The following is a 16,772-nucleotide window of genomic DNA, read 5'->3' on the forward strand; positions in this document are numbered from 1 at the left end:
TGGGGAGGTGAGGACAAAGGGGGTGTCCAGAGGGGCTGTCGTGTGCTAATGAAGACTCTCAGGAAACTGGAGGCCTGGTTATCGTCAAGCCAAGGCCATTTTCCCTCTAATGAGGCACTAACAGGAAAACAGTTGGAAGCTTCCTGGAGAAACGTTACATTCCTCCCACCCCAAGTCCTTGTCAATGGGCTGCAGGTTTAAAAGAAATTATTTATATTTCCCTCTGCCTCAGCCTCCATTTTAGGGAGGGGAGGGTGATGTTAGGGCTTCAGGAACGGAGTTCTGGGTCTCTGGAAGTTAGACTATTGGTAAGAAAGCCTCTTCCTCACAAATCACTAGGACATTTGTAAATTAAGGGAGACTCCGGTCTTGCAAGACTGTGATCTCTACAAGTTAACTATTTGTTCTTCCTTTAGGGCAGCCGGAGTGCCTGTCTCCCGTAATGAAGCCAATAATGAAGGCAATAGTCACGTGCTTAATTGAGAGTATGTTCCCGGGTGAGACGCTATGGGACTCCCATTCCTAGTAGCCTGTAGTACAGAATATGAAGTGAATTTCTCTGCGTTAATTAAGGTTCATTGTCATCCATTTACTTATGGCTTCTGATGAGGGAGCAGGAGACTGGCTGAGGACAAAGCAAAAGCTGGCACCTTGCACCCCCTCTCCACCCGCTCCCCTCGGTAATGTGTGACATTCCTCAGGCACCCCTGGCTGCCCTAAAAGAAAAACAAATAGTTAACTTGCAGAGATCACAATCCTGCAAGGCAGGAGTCTCCCTTGGTTTACGAATGTCCTTGAGATTCACAACAAAGAACTTACCTTTCCAATAGCCCAATTTCCAGAGGCACATAACTCAGTTCCTCAAGCCCTAATGTCGCCCTCCCCTCCATAAACAAAACTGAAGGAGGCTGAGGTAGAAGGAAAAGTAAATAAAGTTAAATTTCTTCTAAACCTAAATCTCACTAACAGGGATGCTTGATAGCAGGAATGTGAGATTCCACCAGGAAACTCCCCAATTGTCTTCATGTTAGTGCCTCATTAGAGGAAAATGGCCTTGGCTTGATAGTGATGAAGTTCTAGAACCTAGGTGAGGTTCAGTGGGGTGAGGTCCGGAGCTGATGACCAAGGAAGAATTCTTGAGACATCTTTGGTGCAAAATGGTGGTTTATTAAAGCACGGGGACAGGACCCGTGGGCGGGAAGAGCTGCTGCTCCGGGTTGTGAGGGTTGGCAGATTCTGTACCCTGCGGTTGGGGGAAGGTGAGGGAAAGGGAGGTTTCAACGGAGTTTTCATATGCTAAAGAGGGCCTACAAGGTGCCGGGAGTATCCCGGAGGTCTTCTGGGATACTGGGAGGTCTTCCGGCTTGATCAGTGTTGTCTTTTGGCAAGCCATTAATATCAAGATAGTTGGGAGATTCCTGGTGGGATGTCACAATCCTGCTATCAAGCGTCTTTGTTAGTGAGTGTTAGGCTCAGAAGAGATTGAACTTTATTTACATTTCCTTCTACCTCAGCCTCCTTCAGTTTTGTGTATGGAGGGGAGGGTGACCTTAGGGCTTGAGGAACTGAGTTACTTGACTCTGGCAATTATCAATAGCATAAGGTAACTTCTTTGTTTGTAGATCTTTAGGACATTTGTAAACCAAGGGGAACTATTTGTTTACCCTTTATGGAAGTCAGGGGTGCCTGAGGAAAGTCACACATATTATGGAGGGGAGCGGGTGGAGAGGGGGTGCAAGGTGCCAGCTTTTGCTTTGTCCTCAGCCAGCCTCCTGCTCCCTCATCAATAGTAACCAGGCCTTCAATATCCTGACAGTCTTCTTTACCCCATAGCCCTTCTGAACACCCCTTTGTCCTCACCTACCCAACTCCTACGTATATAATCAGCCACTCCTCACATCCCGGGGCAGCATCTCCGTCTGCCCACGGGTCCTGTCCCCGTGCTCTAATAAATCACCTTTTTGCACCAAAGACATCTTAAGAATTCTTCCTTAGCCGTCAGCTCTGAACCTCACCCCACCGAATCTCACCTAGGTTCTAGAACTTTATCAGCTTCTATCTTTTAACTTCATTTCTGACTTCCATAGAATTGTCAATTTCTCCCATTTGGTGTCACTTCTAATCTAGTATGCCTGTCATCTCTGAGTTCATACAAGTTGTTGGTAAGTGCATGTTCTAGGAGGACAAATGAGTATAATTCCTGGGACAACAGTGCCTTCCTTCTCGAGTGGTAGGGTTTAGGAATCACGTTTTGATGGAGGATTTACAAGCAGGCAGTGTAGAGGCCACTTTTAGACAAGAGGCTAGAGCAATGGCAACTTGAGCAAGGCACAACGGCCCAGGGACGGCAGGGCTGAATGCAGATAGGCTCATTGAGCAGCCCACCTTGAAATAGCCATAAACCCTAACTAACCAATGGGCTACTTAAAATGAAGCACAGTTAACAAAAAGGGGAAAGTTCCATACATCCCATGCCTCCCTCACTCTGCCCTGTAACTACCTGATGGCAGACGGGCTCTCCTTTGCTGTCCCACCCAGGGCTCCCTCCCAGTGTATCCAATACATTTCTGTCTCTTGTTCTGCCCAGGGTGCTTTCTTCACCGCCCATGCTGCCCCCCCACCCCATCCAATAGGGTCGCCCCACAGACAGGAGCAAATAGAGTGCTTTGCCGTCTTAGTCATTACTGCACTGTATTATACAAAACTATGAGAAGTGGGCGAATTCTACTCAGAAATTGAGATACTTAATATTCCCTAAGAATATCAGTCTAGTACCTCTATAAAAATAGACTAAGTTTAGTGTTGGTTGTTCTAAATGAAACCAGAATGAATTCTAGTTATATATAGTATATAGTTTAAATAATGTATTAAGTACATTAACCAATATATTAATGTCAAATAGTATATTACATTCAATAATAAATAATATAGTACATATAATAGTATAGTAATCAATATTTATTTAATTAATAAATATGTCATATATTTATATTAGCATATTTTAATATATAATATTTTAACTTAATAACTTTAATTACAAACTGATAGTAAAATATTTGTATATATATTTTGTATTAATTGTGTTACTTCAAAGTTTACCATGATACCATGCATTGAACCAAATACTGGCTCATTTTTAAAAATGCAAAATACCTCAATTTCCATCACTCCGGTTTCACTGCTATTCCTTATAATTCTTTAAAGATCACTGACATTGACTTTGAGATCATATAAAAAGTTATCTCTGGAAGTTCAGTATAGTATTTATCCAGATTTCAAAGTATAAATGCATTTTCTTTGGGGAATGTCCTCTCATCCTTCAATCTATTCCTTTAGCATTTTGCATCCATTTATCCTTTTAATTATATTTCTCATCCATGGAGATAAAAGTAGGAACTCAACAAAACATCTTTATTTATTTTAAATATTATCCCACCCAACTTTAAAGTGTGGTCCCCAGATCTGCATTACCTAAGCATTCCTTAGATGTGCAAATTTCCAGCCCTCCCCCCTCACCCAGACCTTAGAAAATCTGGGAGCAGGGTGTGGGTTTTAAAGCCCTCCCCCGAGTTCTGTTACCTTTTAAGAAGTTTTGAGATCCATTGTGTTGGGTCGTAATTACTCTGAGGCAGAAATGTATGCTGTTATTGGAAGATCTTATGAAGAAATGTGCTAATTGCATTTCTTAGTTATTGTACTTTGTTTTTATGATCTATGTAGTAGGAGAAAAAAATTGGGAAAAGAAGAGTAGTAAAGAGGCAGTTAAAATGATTATAGTGTGACAATCATAAATCCTAAAATCAACCAAATCGCCAACTCACAGTGTCTAAGTGTTTTCCTCAGTCCTTCGATGAGCTCTGAAGGCCATGTGAAATTAGTGTAAATTACAGTCTTCACTTCCTCAGGGGAACTAACATGGAATTAATACGCTTCGCTTCTTGTACGAGAAAAGTGCCTTAGACAAGTAATGGACGTCATTAGCTGATGTGCTAGTTTCATGATTTAGACTATCAGTGCTTTAGGATTTAAAAAGGGAGAGACACTACAGAGTGTAAGAGAGTCATGAAAAACTTTTTCTTTTCAAAAAACAACTATTTGATTCAGGCCTAAAATGCAGCTCACTTTTATTTGTTGAATGGAATAGAATAGGACCGTTCAATTCAGAAGTACAAAGTAGAGAAGCAGGAGAATAGAAGATCTAGTAAACTGTGGAAGAAGAATCACTGTGGATCTTCAGACTATGATGTGGGGATAGTGTCAATAATTTCAGCTAGGGCTATTAACTTTATATCTACAGTTAGGAGGAAGGGGCTGTGAATGGCTTTATGGACTTTTGTCAAATTTCCTACAGAAGTGTGGGTTGAGCCTATATGAATACATTTGGGTTGACTGCGGGTTTAACGTGTGTGAATGTATTTGCATGTGTATAAAAATGTCATGTGTACTAAGCTTTTATTCTAGTCTCATAGGAGTTTAACCCTCCCCCTTGTACACAAACCAGGGGTATAAAGCCTGAGACGTTAAAATATTTTAAGGTCACACTATTTCAGGGGATCATAATAGACCAGTTCTTGGGACCCATTCAAGGAATATATTTGGGCGGTAGAAAATAAATAAATTCTCTATCAATCACATTTTATTTGAGGAAGATCTTCATAACAGTTTTTTCTAAGAGTAGTGAGGATAAGGTAACTTGGAGACAAATTATTAAAAAGCATAAACCTCAAGTCTTTAAGAAGACCTGTCATTTGGGCATTCCTATTTTTTGATTAAGAAGACCCTCACAATCAACCTCTTAAATGCTCCCTTTACATCTTTATTCCTAAGTGTGTATATAAGGGGGTTCAACATGGGTGCGATGATCCCATAGAAGAGGGACACCATCTTCCCCCGGTCCTTGGAGCTGGGGGATGGCGGTTGTAGGTACATGGAGATCGCGGTGCCGTAAAACAGTGACACCACGATCAGATGGGAGCCACAGGTGCCAAACACCTTTCGCCGGCCTTCGGCTGACTGGATCCTCAACACTGCTTGGACAATGAAAGCATATGATATAAGGATGAGTATCACAGGTATTAAGAGAAATAGCACACTGATAAAGAACAGTTCCGCCTCATTGGCTGTCGTGTCTGCACAGGACAACTTGAGCAGGGCAGGGACCTCACAGAAGAAGTGATCCACTTCTCGACGGCCACAAAGCGGCATGTGAAGGGTCCAGGTGGACTGCAGCACTGAGTTGCCAAAGCCACTGAACCAGGATGCGGCTGCCAGCTGGAGGCACAGCCTCTGGTGCATGATAACTGAGTAATGCAGAGGCCGACAAATAGCTACAAACCTATCGAAAGACATGACGGCCAAGAGAAGACATTCGGTGGAACCCAAGGCCAGGAAAATGAAGAGTTGGGCCACACAGCCACCGTAACTGATCACCTTCCTGGCGCTACGTATGTTTACCAGCATCTGTGGAACCGTACTTGTGGTGTAGCAAAGGTCCAGGAGTGACAGATTGGTAAGAAAGAAGTACATGGGGGTATGGAGTTTGGGGTCCAGATAAGACACAAGAATTATTGCCAGATTGCCAAAGATAGTCAAGATGTAGGAAATCAGGAAGACCACAAAGAGCGGGAGTTCCAGCCATGGTCGATCTGAGAAACCGAGGAGGAGGAACTCCTGTGGGATGCTGTCATTCACCTGCCTCATGATCAGTGGTTCAGCTCTTTGTTCCCTGAAGTATAAAAGGTCAGCATAGTAACAAATGCATATTTATTTACTGTCAGTTAGTTATAATCACTTTGCTGATAATTTATATAAATTACAGACTGATAGTATGAATAATGTGAAAAGTGTACTGATAAAAATATGTCTTTCCAAGTATTTCAGAAGTGTTTCTGTGTTCGTAACAGTGTCTTCGCAAAATGAATTACAAAATTTTAAAAGCAGGTCATCAGTTTCCATGTTCACGGGAGGTATCCTTTGACCTTTTGTTATTTTGCAAGTTGGTTGTTCTCACTTCTGCCTTGATACCTAGTCTTAGGTAGAAGTTGGCATAGCTCTGGGGTGTCTGGGTGGCTCAGTTTGTTAAGTGTTGGACTCTTGATTTTGGCTCAGGTCATGATCTCAGGGTCATGTGATGAAGCCCAATGTCAGACTCTGTGCCCAGAGCCAGCTTGAGATTCTCTCTCTTCCTCTCCTTCTGCCCCTTCCCCAATTTTAAATAAATAAATAAATAAAATCTAAAAAAAAAAAGTTGGCACAGTTCCTGCCATCGAAATTTATTCTAATGTCTCCTTAATGCCAGTGAGATTCTGTGTTTGTACAAATTAGTTAAAATTGTTTAAATCTCACTCCTCCTACCCCGAAAAAAAATATAGACAGTATCTAGCAAGTTATCAGACACAATTTAAGGAGACATGTCCTTTTACTTTTTGGAAGTTCAGAATTCATACAGGATTTTTTAATAATAAGGAACTTGAAGTCTCACAGGCCTGGGATCACACTGTGCCCAATTTAGTCACGTGGCCCTTGTTTCTTATCCTCTGATTTTCAGGCTTTTCACTCATAGGGTGAAAATAATCACATTTTTCTAAGTTGTCTTGATGTGAGGCACAGAAACACCCTTCAAACTGGACGCTGACCCCCAGAAACAGAGCAGTGTGGATGAAAGAAATTTTAGTGATTCGGGGCCTCTGAGGTGCTCAAAGAGGAATTACGGTTTTTAGATCTCCAGATTTCTTAAGGCTGTCCATTGAAGGCTTCCCATTTCCTCCTTAACCCCCAAACCATCAACCCGACTAACAGGGCTCAGGTAACCATCTGCTGTGAGGTCGACATGTGGTTTTTAGGGTAGATTGCCTGGCAAGGTGCATGGCCTGGAGAAACACAAGACATATTTGGGAAAGGATGGGAGGGATGTGGAAACTCCGAGATGCTTTGGGCAGAAGCTCCTCAGGGCCCTGCATTCTACCTGTTAAAAATGATTCATGCCAAAGAAATCTTAACAGGACACTCAAAATTATTTCATTATTTTTATCAATATCAGAATGTAAGTTTTTCATTATTACTCTTGTTCATTAACTGTTAACGATGTGTATTTTCACTTTGTTTTATGTATTCTAGGGACTATAAGTCCCCCCTCAATATCCCCTCTCCTGGTCTCAGCTGATACGCACTCTGGTTCATGTGTGATGTCGCATATGACACCCTTCCAGGCTTTCTGTGGCCAGTGAGGGCACAAGGATGGGGAAAGTACTATGCCAGCAGGGAGCACTGGGGTAGAATCGGGAAAGACAGCACTGGGCCAGAAAGCAATCAGGGAAAGGAGTTTGATAGATTCCAGAGCACCAAACTCTTAGACACTTCTTCACTCATCTTTTTTTTTTTTTTTTTTTTGGCACATTCACTCATCTTCCACACACATAGTAACCCTCAAAGGTTTTATCCACCCTTAAAAGTGTATCTTTAGATTAAATAGTTGTGATATCATTTTGTGTGTTTTAGACGCGGTTTCCCCCCTAGGAAAAGCACAGAGTTATTAGATAATATTGCAGGAATGAACACACACAAAAAAATACTTGGAAACAATTTCAACCATTTCTATATTCCAGGAAACCTAATTCCTTTCATGCCAAATTCCTTTTATTATTGTATTTGTTTCCAAAATAATGCCACATCATTGATTCAATTTGTCTCCTGTTGTTGTTGTTGTTGTTGTTAATGTGTTCCAGTCCCAGCATGGGGCTTGAACGCAAAACCTCATGCTTGAGAGGCGTGCTTTACTGAGGCAACCAGCCACCCCTGTTTCTGTTAGATTCTACCTCGTTCATGAGCCTTTCCCATTTACTGAGCTCCTTCCTTTGACCTTCTAGTGGAATTTTGTGTGTAGCCTGACTCTAACACTTCCCTCTTTCCGGTTGTCTTCTTACTTCACATAGCTTGTGCACATCACGTCCTCACACACGTTGTATGTGTCACTTGTACACGAGCCTGGAAGCTCCTGCAAGACAAGCTCGACCTTTGCTCCATCTTAGTGCCCAAGGAGCGACTCACAGCACACTCTAGCCACTGACACAGTTAGATGGACACACCAATCTTCAACCACGTAGGAAGCTCCTCCCCTGCGGACAGAAGTGTGCTAGACCCTGAGGATACAGAGAGACGTCAAAGCTGGCTCTTAGGGTCCAGGAGCTGATGGTGTTTAGGGGATCTGTGTATGTACGTAAAAATATAGCAACAGGTGTTCGTGACTTTATGATTTCCAACACTTAGACTCATCTTTATGCCTAGGAGTTTTTTGGTTTTTTAAAAATAAGTTCCCCTTGTCATGGTATAATTTTTAAAATATTCTTTATGGAAAGAGTTTTATTTTGGCATGAGTTCAAATCAAAGGACAACCTCATCAACGCCAAATGGGCCCCAAGACTTTGTGAACTCAGCATGACCCTTCTTTCGGGATTCTGCACCTCAGTACCCACAGCTGGTTCCTCCTCAAAAAGGAAGCTGTTATGTGTGTGGTCACCAAAACCAGAGGCAGGCCCAAAGAGGGTATCAGAATAAATTACATATCAGTTTATTTTTCCTTTGATTTTCAGATTTTTATTTTTACCTTATTACTTTATTTTGATTTTTATTCTTTCTTTCCACTTTGATTCATGTGGGACCTGTGAAGTGCACTGAGTCAGTGGGTTGTCTTCCAGCTCTGCTCTAAAATTCCATCCCATGGGGTGCCCAGGTGGCTCAGTCGTTAGGTATCTGCCTTAGGCTCAGATCATGATTCCAGGGTCCTGGGATCAAGCCGGGCATCCGGCTCCCTTCTCGGCGGGAAGCCTGCTTTTCCCTCTTCCACTCCCTTTGCCTGTGTTCCCTCTCTCGCTGTGTCTCTCTCTGTCAAATAAATAAATAAAATCTTTAAAAAAAGAAAAAAGAAAATTTCCATCCTGGGCTGTGAGAGTAGTAGCAGTATATTTGGAGAAGGAAAATCTGTACAGTTTGATTAGCTAATAGCTAACTGAGGGCTGTCAGACAAATGTAGCCTATGTGATTTCCATGTTGTCTACCATCCTTCTTTCCTGGCTCGTTCTACACCATTAAGTCTTTTTATCTTTTTATTTGTTATTTTTGTAAAGATTTTATTTATTTATTTATTTGACAGAGGATGCTAAAGCCTCAAGAACACAAAAGAGGTACGAGCTTAGTAGCTATGGCAGAAAGTTTAACAAACAGCATGGGGGTTGTGGGGAGCAGATCTTCAGAGCTTGCCCATCCCCCCTCCAGCAGAGCTGGCCCAGAGCACATATCTGTTACCATTAAAAAGTCCTATAGTTGGTACCTCTTTTTCCCTCTTTGTCATGATGTAACAGACTTTCAGGTGTCTTTAGAATTTTCAGAGAACTGTTTTAGATGGTGGTGTTCCATCTTGTTTTGCTGAAATCTGTCATAATCAAGGCTAAGCCTCTTGCAGTTGATGTCATTTTAGAATTACGAAAAGATTATAAGCATACATGTGATTTTCAGTTTTCTTGCCTAAAAGCTTTTGACTTCAAGGCATCCCCTTTGTTTATTCTCTCGGGTTCTGTTGCTGTTACTGTTACACACGTGGAAACATTCTACTAAAGTAATGGAAAGTAATGGAAAACAATGGGCAACTCCAGTGTACCCACGAGAGATTTTTCTTTAAAAACGTGCCCGAATGATCTTATAAGGAGACAAAGATTGTTCTTTCCTAACAATGGACTATTTCATAAGGTGAGGACCTTTTGAGTAAAATTAAGCAACTTCAGTTTACGTTTCCTTTTTAAACATGTCAAACTACATAGAATCGAATTTTATACAAGTGCATTGCTCTGTATCAGGAGTGTTTCCTGATGAATGTAGCCAGTGATACAGACACAGAGTGAAAACCCGAGAGCAGGAAACGGGACACAGGGTTGGCTCCCTGCTTATCCTTCAATGGAATGTATTTAAATATGAAAGTGATTTCTAAATGCCCGGTTTATACCCCCCAGTACCAGCATAAAAATGTCATTATTCCATTAACGTTTCTATTGCCTAGTTTTATTTTTAGCAGGAAAGACTCAAGTCAATTCTTATGGCACTAAAAGGGAGATTCCTTTAGGGAAGAATTATTTAAAAATACATATAACTCTAATATATTTCAGATTGCATCAGCAAATTTATTTGCTAGAAAATTGGATTATGATCTGAGGGAGGTGTGTGTGTGTCTGTGTGTGTGAGAGAGAGAGAGAGAGGAGGAGACGCAGTGGGTGATCTCTGGGTTATTAGTGCATTCCACATCAATGGAAGCTGTAAGGAGCAAAATATACAATAAATTCCAAGCTGAACCTCATGAATTGAATTTAAATTTTGCAGTGGGGGACAATTTGGCCACATGAAATCAGTCTAGGGAGTTTTCCAACACAAGAAAGGCAATTGGTTTAAATATCTCAAAATAGCACAGCTGGCAGCAAGTGTGTAATGTCGGAGGTAATTGGGTAATTAACTAAACACAAAAGTTGAGCAGTGCCTGAAACTTGCCCGTCCTTCAAAAAATGAAAGAATGGGTTGAAGTGCATCTCATCTTTGTGGCTTTGAACTTTAATTTTATAAACTCTTCTAGCTCATCTGATTTATAAAGCTAAATATAAATTTCAATTCCCATGAGAATGTTTTACTTAATGAAATGTTTTTATTGCTTGTTTTTAAAAAATTAATATAAAATCTTGTGGTATGCTTCTTAAAATTTTTAGAATATCTTCACATTTTATAAATGTCTTCGTACCTTCTTTGCTCCCTCGGGATCTTCCCGATGTAGATCATACCTTAGGAAGCCTGGTAGTTCTCTTTCAAGGCTACCGTATATCTTATTTCTGATATACTTTTATTGTCTCAAAATTCATTATTTCCCTGCCCACACACACTCCCAGCCTCAATCTCACACATTCTCTCCCCAAATGTGTCCATCTCTTTGGTGCTGGTGGGCCAAAAATTCCTCCTGAAACATAACCCTTCTCTAAATGGGATCTCCATCTGACCTCAGCTGAGTGATTCCTCCAAGAGGCGTTAGGTAATGTGAATTCTAATTCATAGTCTCAATGTTAGGACTGAAAGATTTGTTAAGATCTGAAACAAGCAAACAAAAACCTAGGAAGTTCTTATCTGCATCCCTGAACTTACATGAGATGGGGTCCTGATCGTTTTCCTGTTTATGTTTATTTCCTGTTCACATATATGTCCTGTTCACGCATATGGGCATTGTGGCTAATACCCTGAAGATCACTGAGCAGATTCCTCTGCTTTTGAGTAAAGCTATATGGGTAGCATCTTGTTACCCTCATTTTGAGTGGCAAATGTTCAACTGGGCAGCAAAACAGAACATTATGATTTTGTGAGATACCAAGGGGATCGGTAAAGGGACCATGTCTGGGTCGAACACAAAGTTAACAGAAGGAGCATTTTAGAAGCTGCTGACGGGATATTAGCAAACTTTATTTGTGATCTTATTAGAATGTCTTCACCCATGGTTTAGAATATTTGCCCAGATGAACGCGTATCATCATGTCCTTTTTAAAACCTGTACGTAGGTTGACTTAATATCTGTCATCTCTTTGCTGAATTCTCCCACCCCCTATCTGAGCTTGGACACTCAAAAAGATAAGGTTTAACAGAGTCTTAGGAGCATCTCTAAAACCTGCAGTATGGACAGTCTCGAGAAAAGAGGTAACAAGAATTTTAGTCCCAAACCTGCCAGTAAGTTGTTGTATAATTGGACAAGTTAATGGCTTTGGATGTCAGTTTTATGTTTTGCAATGTAATGGGGTTGATATTTCCCATCAGCATAAAAACTGTTTACTTTTAAGTTCTCTTGAATTATCTCATATGCCTAAAAGATAGGGTTTCAAATATCACATAGATGCCGTCTTCTTGCTGGAGCATGAGGAAGAATATTAGGAGTGATTTTTCACACAGCTAACACGTTGTAGCTTGGCTTAGCATAATTTACAAAGAAGTTTGCTTTTAAAAAGTTTTTCCTATTTATGAACAATTAATTTTGCAGGCATACTGAATTTATGTGCTCAGAGAAGTCACCTGCCCAAGGTCTTAGAGCCAGTAAGTAGGCGACTGAAGATTGGCCTGTACTAAAGTGATTTCCCATAGAGATTACAAACATATTCAAAATCATATTATATATAAGGGCTTATGGAAACTAAAGTGGAATGAAGCACATTTTTCCTAGCAGATAATTTGGTCTTTGCTGAGATGTGAAAAATAAATAGTCTATGAAATGAGTGCTTAGAACACTCAAATTTTACTAAGTATAAATAATACTATACTTGGTATGTAAGTATATTATTGGATTATGGTAGGCTAATATATAAGTATATTACTAAGTAATACTAAATAAATTTAGTAATTTTTTAAAAAAGATTTTGTTTATCTGACAGAGAGAGAGAGCACGCACAAGCAGGAGAAGCGGCAGGCAGAGGCAGAAGCAAGGAGCAAGGAGCCTGAGCAAGGATCCTGAGGCAGGATTCGATCTGGACCCCAGACCCTGCAATCATGACCTGAGCTGAGGCAGATACTTAAAACGACGGAGCCATCCAGCCGCCCCAAATTTAGTAATTTTTGGAAATGTATTCTACTTACCTCCATTTTAAGCACTGGAGATAGATCCATTTATTTTTATGTCCAAGAAGGCTTGAATTCAGATAGAATTAAAGTTCATTAGATACAGCGATGTCTTCATAAGTTGTTTAGTTGTGGAACTGGTTTGATGCCACTCATTCCATTTCTTTTAGTTACACTCGGTATAAGTCATGGGTTTCCATTCAGAGTTGACTGGAAGAGAAGGACAAAGTATCACAGATGACCAGAATGTTCAGGTATCACGTGCCTTGGAAGGAGGGCATCAGCTGCTGTTTTCAGAGGGTTTTTTCCTAACCGGTTTTGTAAATAGAAGTATGGTGTACTTTGTCTACCAAGACTGGTAAACGCCAATCCTTGGTTTCTGGCAGAAATCTCAAACACTGAGTTGCAAAATTCTTCCCCTGTAGTTTATAGTAATTAGTCACATACCCAATGGGGAGGGAGAGAGAGGAGATCTTTGAAGTGATATTTCTCTTTGCTCTTGATTTGCTCAGCAAACTGCCTCTAGAGACCAAATTCTCAACTTTTTCTAAGAGAGAAGTAATGACAATGGGGACTAAAATATTCAAAAAAGTTTGATTTTTTTTTTTTTCTGTTGAATTGGGATTCATTTACTTTCAGCTACTCACTGAGTTCTCTAAAGGCACGCAGTTACTTCTATCAATAAGGAATTCTTTATTCCATGTGCAAATTCTCTAAATAGACCTCTATGTAATTTATATTAAGAAAATTGCCCATTAGCTTGATTCACAATACATTTTACATAAAGTAGTTTTAAAAACTAACATAAAGCCAACATATCCACCTTATCTTTCATGGATTTTAAAACTTGTAGGCTTAATTACTAAGCTCTTCTTCAACTCAAGATCGTATAGATTGTCTTGTAAGATTTAATTTTTTATATTGCAATATTTAATCCAGCCAGAAGATATATTGATTATTTACATACTATAACATGCAGGCTTATTTCAATTTCATTTCCAGATGAATAGATTTGGAAGACATATATTTATAGTTCTGAAAAAATATTAGGACCTATTAAATAGACAAAACCACAAGCTTTTTACAAATTTGAAGGAACCCCCCACAAATAACCCCATAGGAAAATGACAAATTATAGAAATTAAAAATGTAGAGATTAAACAAGTCCAAATGACCAATATAAGAAAATATGACCAAGTTCCCAAGTAGAGAAGTATTTATTAAAATAGCAATGATAAAACTCTTCACACTCACCAGCCTGGAAGCAAATGGGAATTGAATTCTATCGCTAATGAGAATGAAGGAAAGAGGCTACTCACAGGTTACTGGTGGAAATTCAAAATGTTAAAGGCTTTCTGGGGAAAAATATGGCAATGACTCTTTTTTTTTTTTAAGATTTTTGTTTATTTATTTGACAGACAGAGATCACAGGTAGGCAGAGAAGCAGGCAGAGAGAGAGGAGGAGGCAATGACTCTTAAAAACTACATATTCTCAAATTTGTCACCCCTTGGAATCTCTCTCTCATAAACATCTAACATTATATTAGGACAAATGGACATTAATGTTTGATGTAGAAATGTTTTAATGGCCAAAGATGGAGAAAAAGATGGAGTGTCCTTTGAGAGGACACTCACTAAACCATTTCTATATTCATAGAATGCAATATTCATCCATTTAAAATAAGCAATGGTTCTAACGCATGGTTTGAAGATGTTTTCCTGAGATATTGCTGAATGAGCAGAACAATGCAGAAAAGCACACAGAACATGATTCTAATTTTGTAAAATAATGACTTAAAACACCTTAAATACAATTTTCTTATGTATTGTCTGTATGAGATTTTATGAGAAAATATGTTTGTTTTCCTCTAGAATAATAATAAATGTTATTTCTTAGATAATCCACGTGGTAGCCTGGAGACAGGCAGAGAGCAATTGGAGGGGAGAAATGGAAGGGCCTGAAGAAAAACCTGGAAAAAAAAACAAATTAAAATTCTGTTGAATTTATTATTATTGAGACAGATGCCCAGCTGTCCTTTGAAAGGACAATAATCCTATGATTATTGCTACTCAATAGACTAGAGCAATTCATTATCTCTGTAGATATGTAGACATTGAAACAGACTTGAAAATGTTCAAACAATGTGTTAGGAAACTGAATGCATTATTGAAAGTCCCACTTTTGTTCATTTTTGCTTTATTTTTCCTCTGGCACTGTTACCCAGAGTTACATGCCTCCCTTCTTACCATGAGGACCGTTTTTTTCAGGAATCCGCTTATTCAGATAGTTCTCTTCTTTTGCTTGGAAAGAACTTCTGGAATAACTTTATGTGCTATATTATTCTCTGACCATCTAATTTTTTTTTTTAAATTAAAGATGTACAGTTGGTCCTTGAACAATGCAGGAGGTCAGAGGGGCTACCCCTGTGCAGTCAAAAATCCATGCATAACTTTGACTCCCCCAAATGTAACCACTAATAGCCCACTGTTGACCAGAAGCCTTACTGATAAAATAAATAGTCCATTAACACATATTTTGTATGTCATATGTATTATATACTATATTCTTACAATAAAGATGCCAAAAAGAAAATGTTAGAAAAATCATAATAAGGAGAAAATATATTTATGGAACTGTACCGTATTTACTGAAAAAGAACTTGTGGATAAGTGGACCCCACGTGTTTCAAATCCATGTTGTTCCACAGTCACCAGTTTTAGAAATAACTATAGTTGCAACAAATGACTAAGGACTTCCTAGCATCCTAATTGCTAGACATTTCTAAGTCATCCGTGTGTAGCGCTAGGTGATATATGTTTTAAAACTTACAAGTTCATATAAGCTTCGGATGATGTTATCTTCCTGCAAACAAGGCTCACTTTTGTTTTGTGAGGTAGAGTGGGATGTTGAGCACATTCATCCTGGTGGGGCCCAAGCTGAGTCAAGACAGAGCTGGAATATTGGAATAGTTTTTGGGGTTTCTTTTTAGATTTTATTTATTTGAGAGAGAGCAAGTGCAAGCATGAGGAGGGGGAGTAAGAGGGGCAGGTGCAGAAGGAGAGGAAAAAGCAGGCTCCCCACTGAGCAGGATGGGACTCTATCCCAGGATCAAGACCTGAGCTGAAGGCAGATGCTTAACCCACTGAGCCACCCAGGTGCCCCTCATTATCCCTCTTCTTATGGATAACAGGTTTTTCTTTCTTTTTTTTTTTTTTAATTTTTATTTATTTTATTTCTTTTCAGTGTAACAGAATTCATTGTTTATTCTCCACACCCAGTGCTCCATGCAGTACGTGCCCTCCACAATACCCACCACCAGGCTGGCCCAACTCCCCCACCCCCTCACCCCCCGCCGCCCATTCAAAACCTTCAGATTGTTTTTCAGAGTCCGTAGTCTCTCATGGTTCGTCTCCCCCTCCAATTTCCCCCAACACCCTTCTCCTCTCCATCTCCCCATGTCCTCCATGTTATTTGTTATGCTCCACAAATAAGTGAAACCATATGATAATTGACTCTCTCTGCTTGACTTCTTTCACTCAGCATAATCTCTTACAGTCCCGTCCATGTTGCTACAAAAGTTGGGTATTCATCCTTTCTGATGGAGGCATAATACTCCATTGTGTATATGGACCACATCTTCCTTATCCATTCATCCGTTGAAGGGCATCTTGGTTCTTTCCAAAGTTTGGAGACCGTGGCCATTGCTGCTATGAACATTAGGGTACAGATGGCCCTTCTTTTCAGTACATCTGTATCTTTGGGGTAAATACCCAGTAGCGCAATTGCAGGGTCATAGAGCCTCAGGATACCAGCACCGGGTCACTGTAAGGACTCTCCCTTAAGGAGGGGTGTGTTTCCAGAGCTGTAAAAGAGAATCCCAACACAAATGAATCCAAAGAATTTTTCAGAGTTGAGAAAGCTCGGCTGTCATCTGGAAAGACGTTTTGCAATGGTCAAGTAAAACACATGAAAAATTACAGATCCCTGAGGCGTAGCAACAGAGAGCACCTTCCGTTGTTGTCTTTGAATTTGTTTATTATTATTTTTTAAAGATTTTATTTATTTATTTAAGAGAGCAGAGCGAGAGAGCATGGGGGGGGCAGAGGGAGAAGCAGACTCCCTGCTGAGCAGGGTCACCCTCCCCAACCCC

At 40.0% G+C, this 16,772-nt stretch overlaps 1 protein-coding gene across 1 annotated transcript; it reads right to left on the bottom strand.

The window, feature by feature from the left end:
* Positions 1-4,758: 4,758 nt before the first annotated feature.
* On the bottom strand, positions 4,759-5,700 carry LOC123942304 (olfactory receptor 2B2). Its single transcript, XM_046006170.1, has one exon. It carries the CDS (start codon positions 5,698-5,700, stop codon positions 4,759-4,761), a length of 942 nt encoding a protein of 313 aa, XP_045862126.1.
* Between the last annotated feature and the right edge of the window lie 11,072 nt (positions 5,701-16,772).

The sequence above is a fragment of the Meles meles genome, chromosome 5, assembly GCF_922984935.1.
Source record: "Meles meles chromosome 5, mMelMel3.1 paternal haplotype, whole genome shotgun sequence".
In the NCBI taxonomy this organism is placed as follows: Eukaryota; Metazoa; Chordata; class Mammalia; order Carnivora; family Mustelidae; genus Meles; species Meles meles.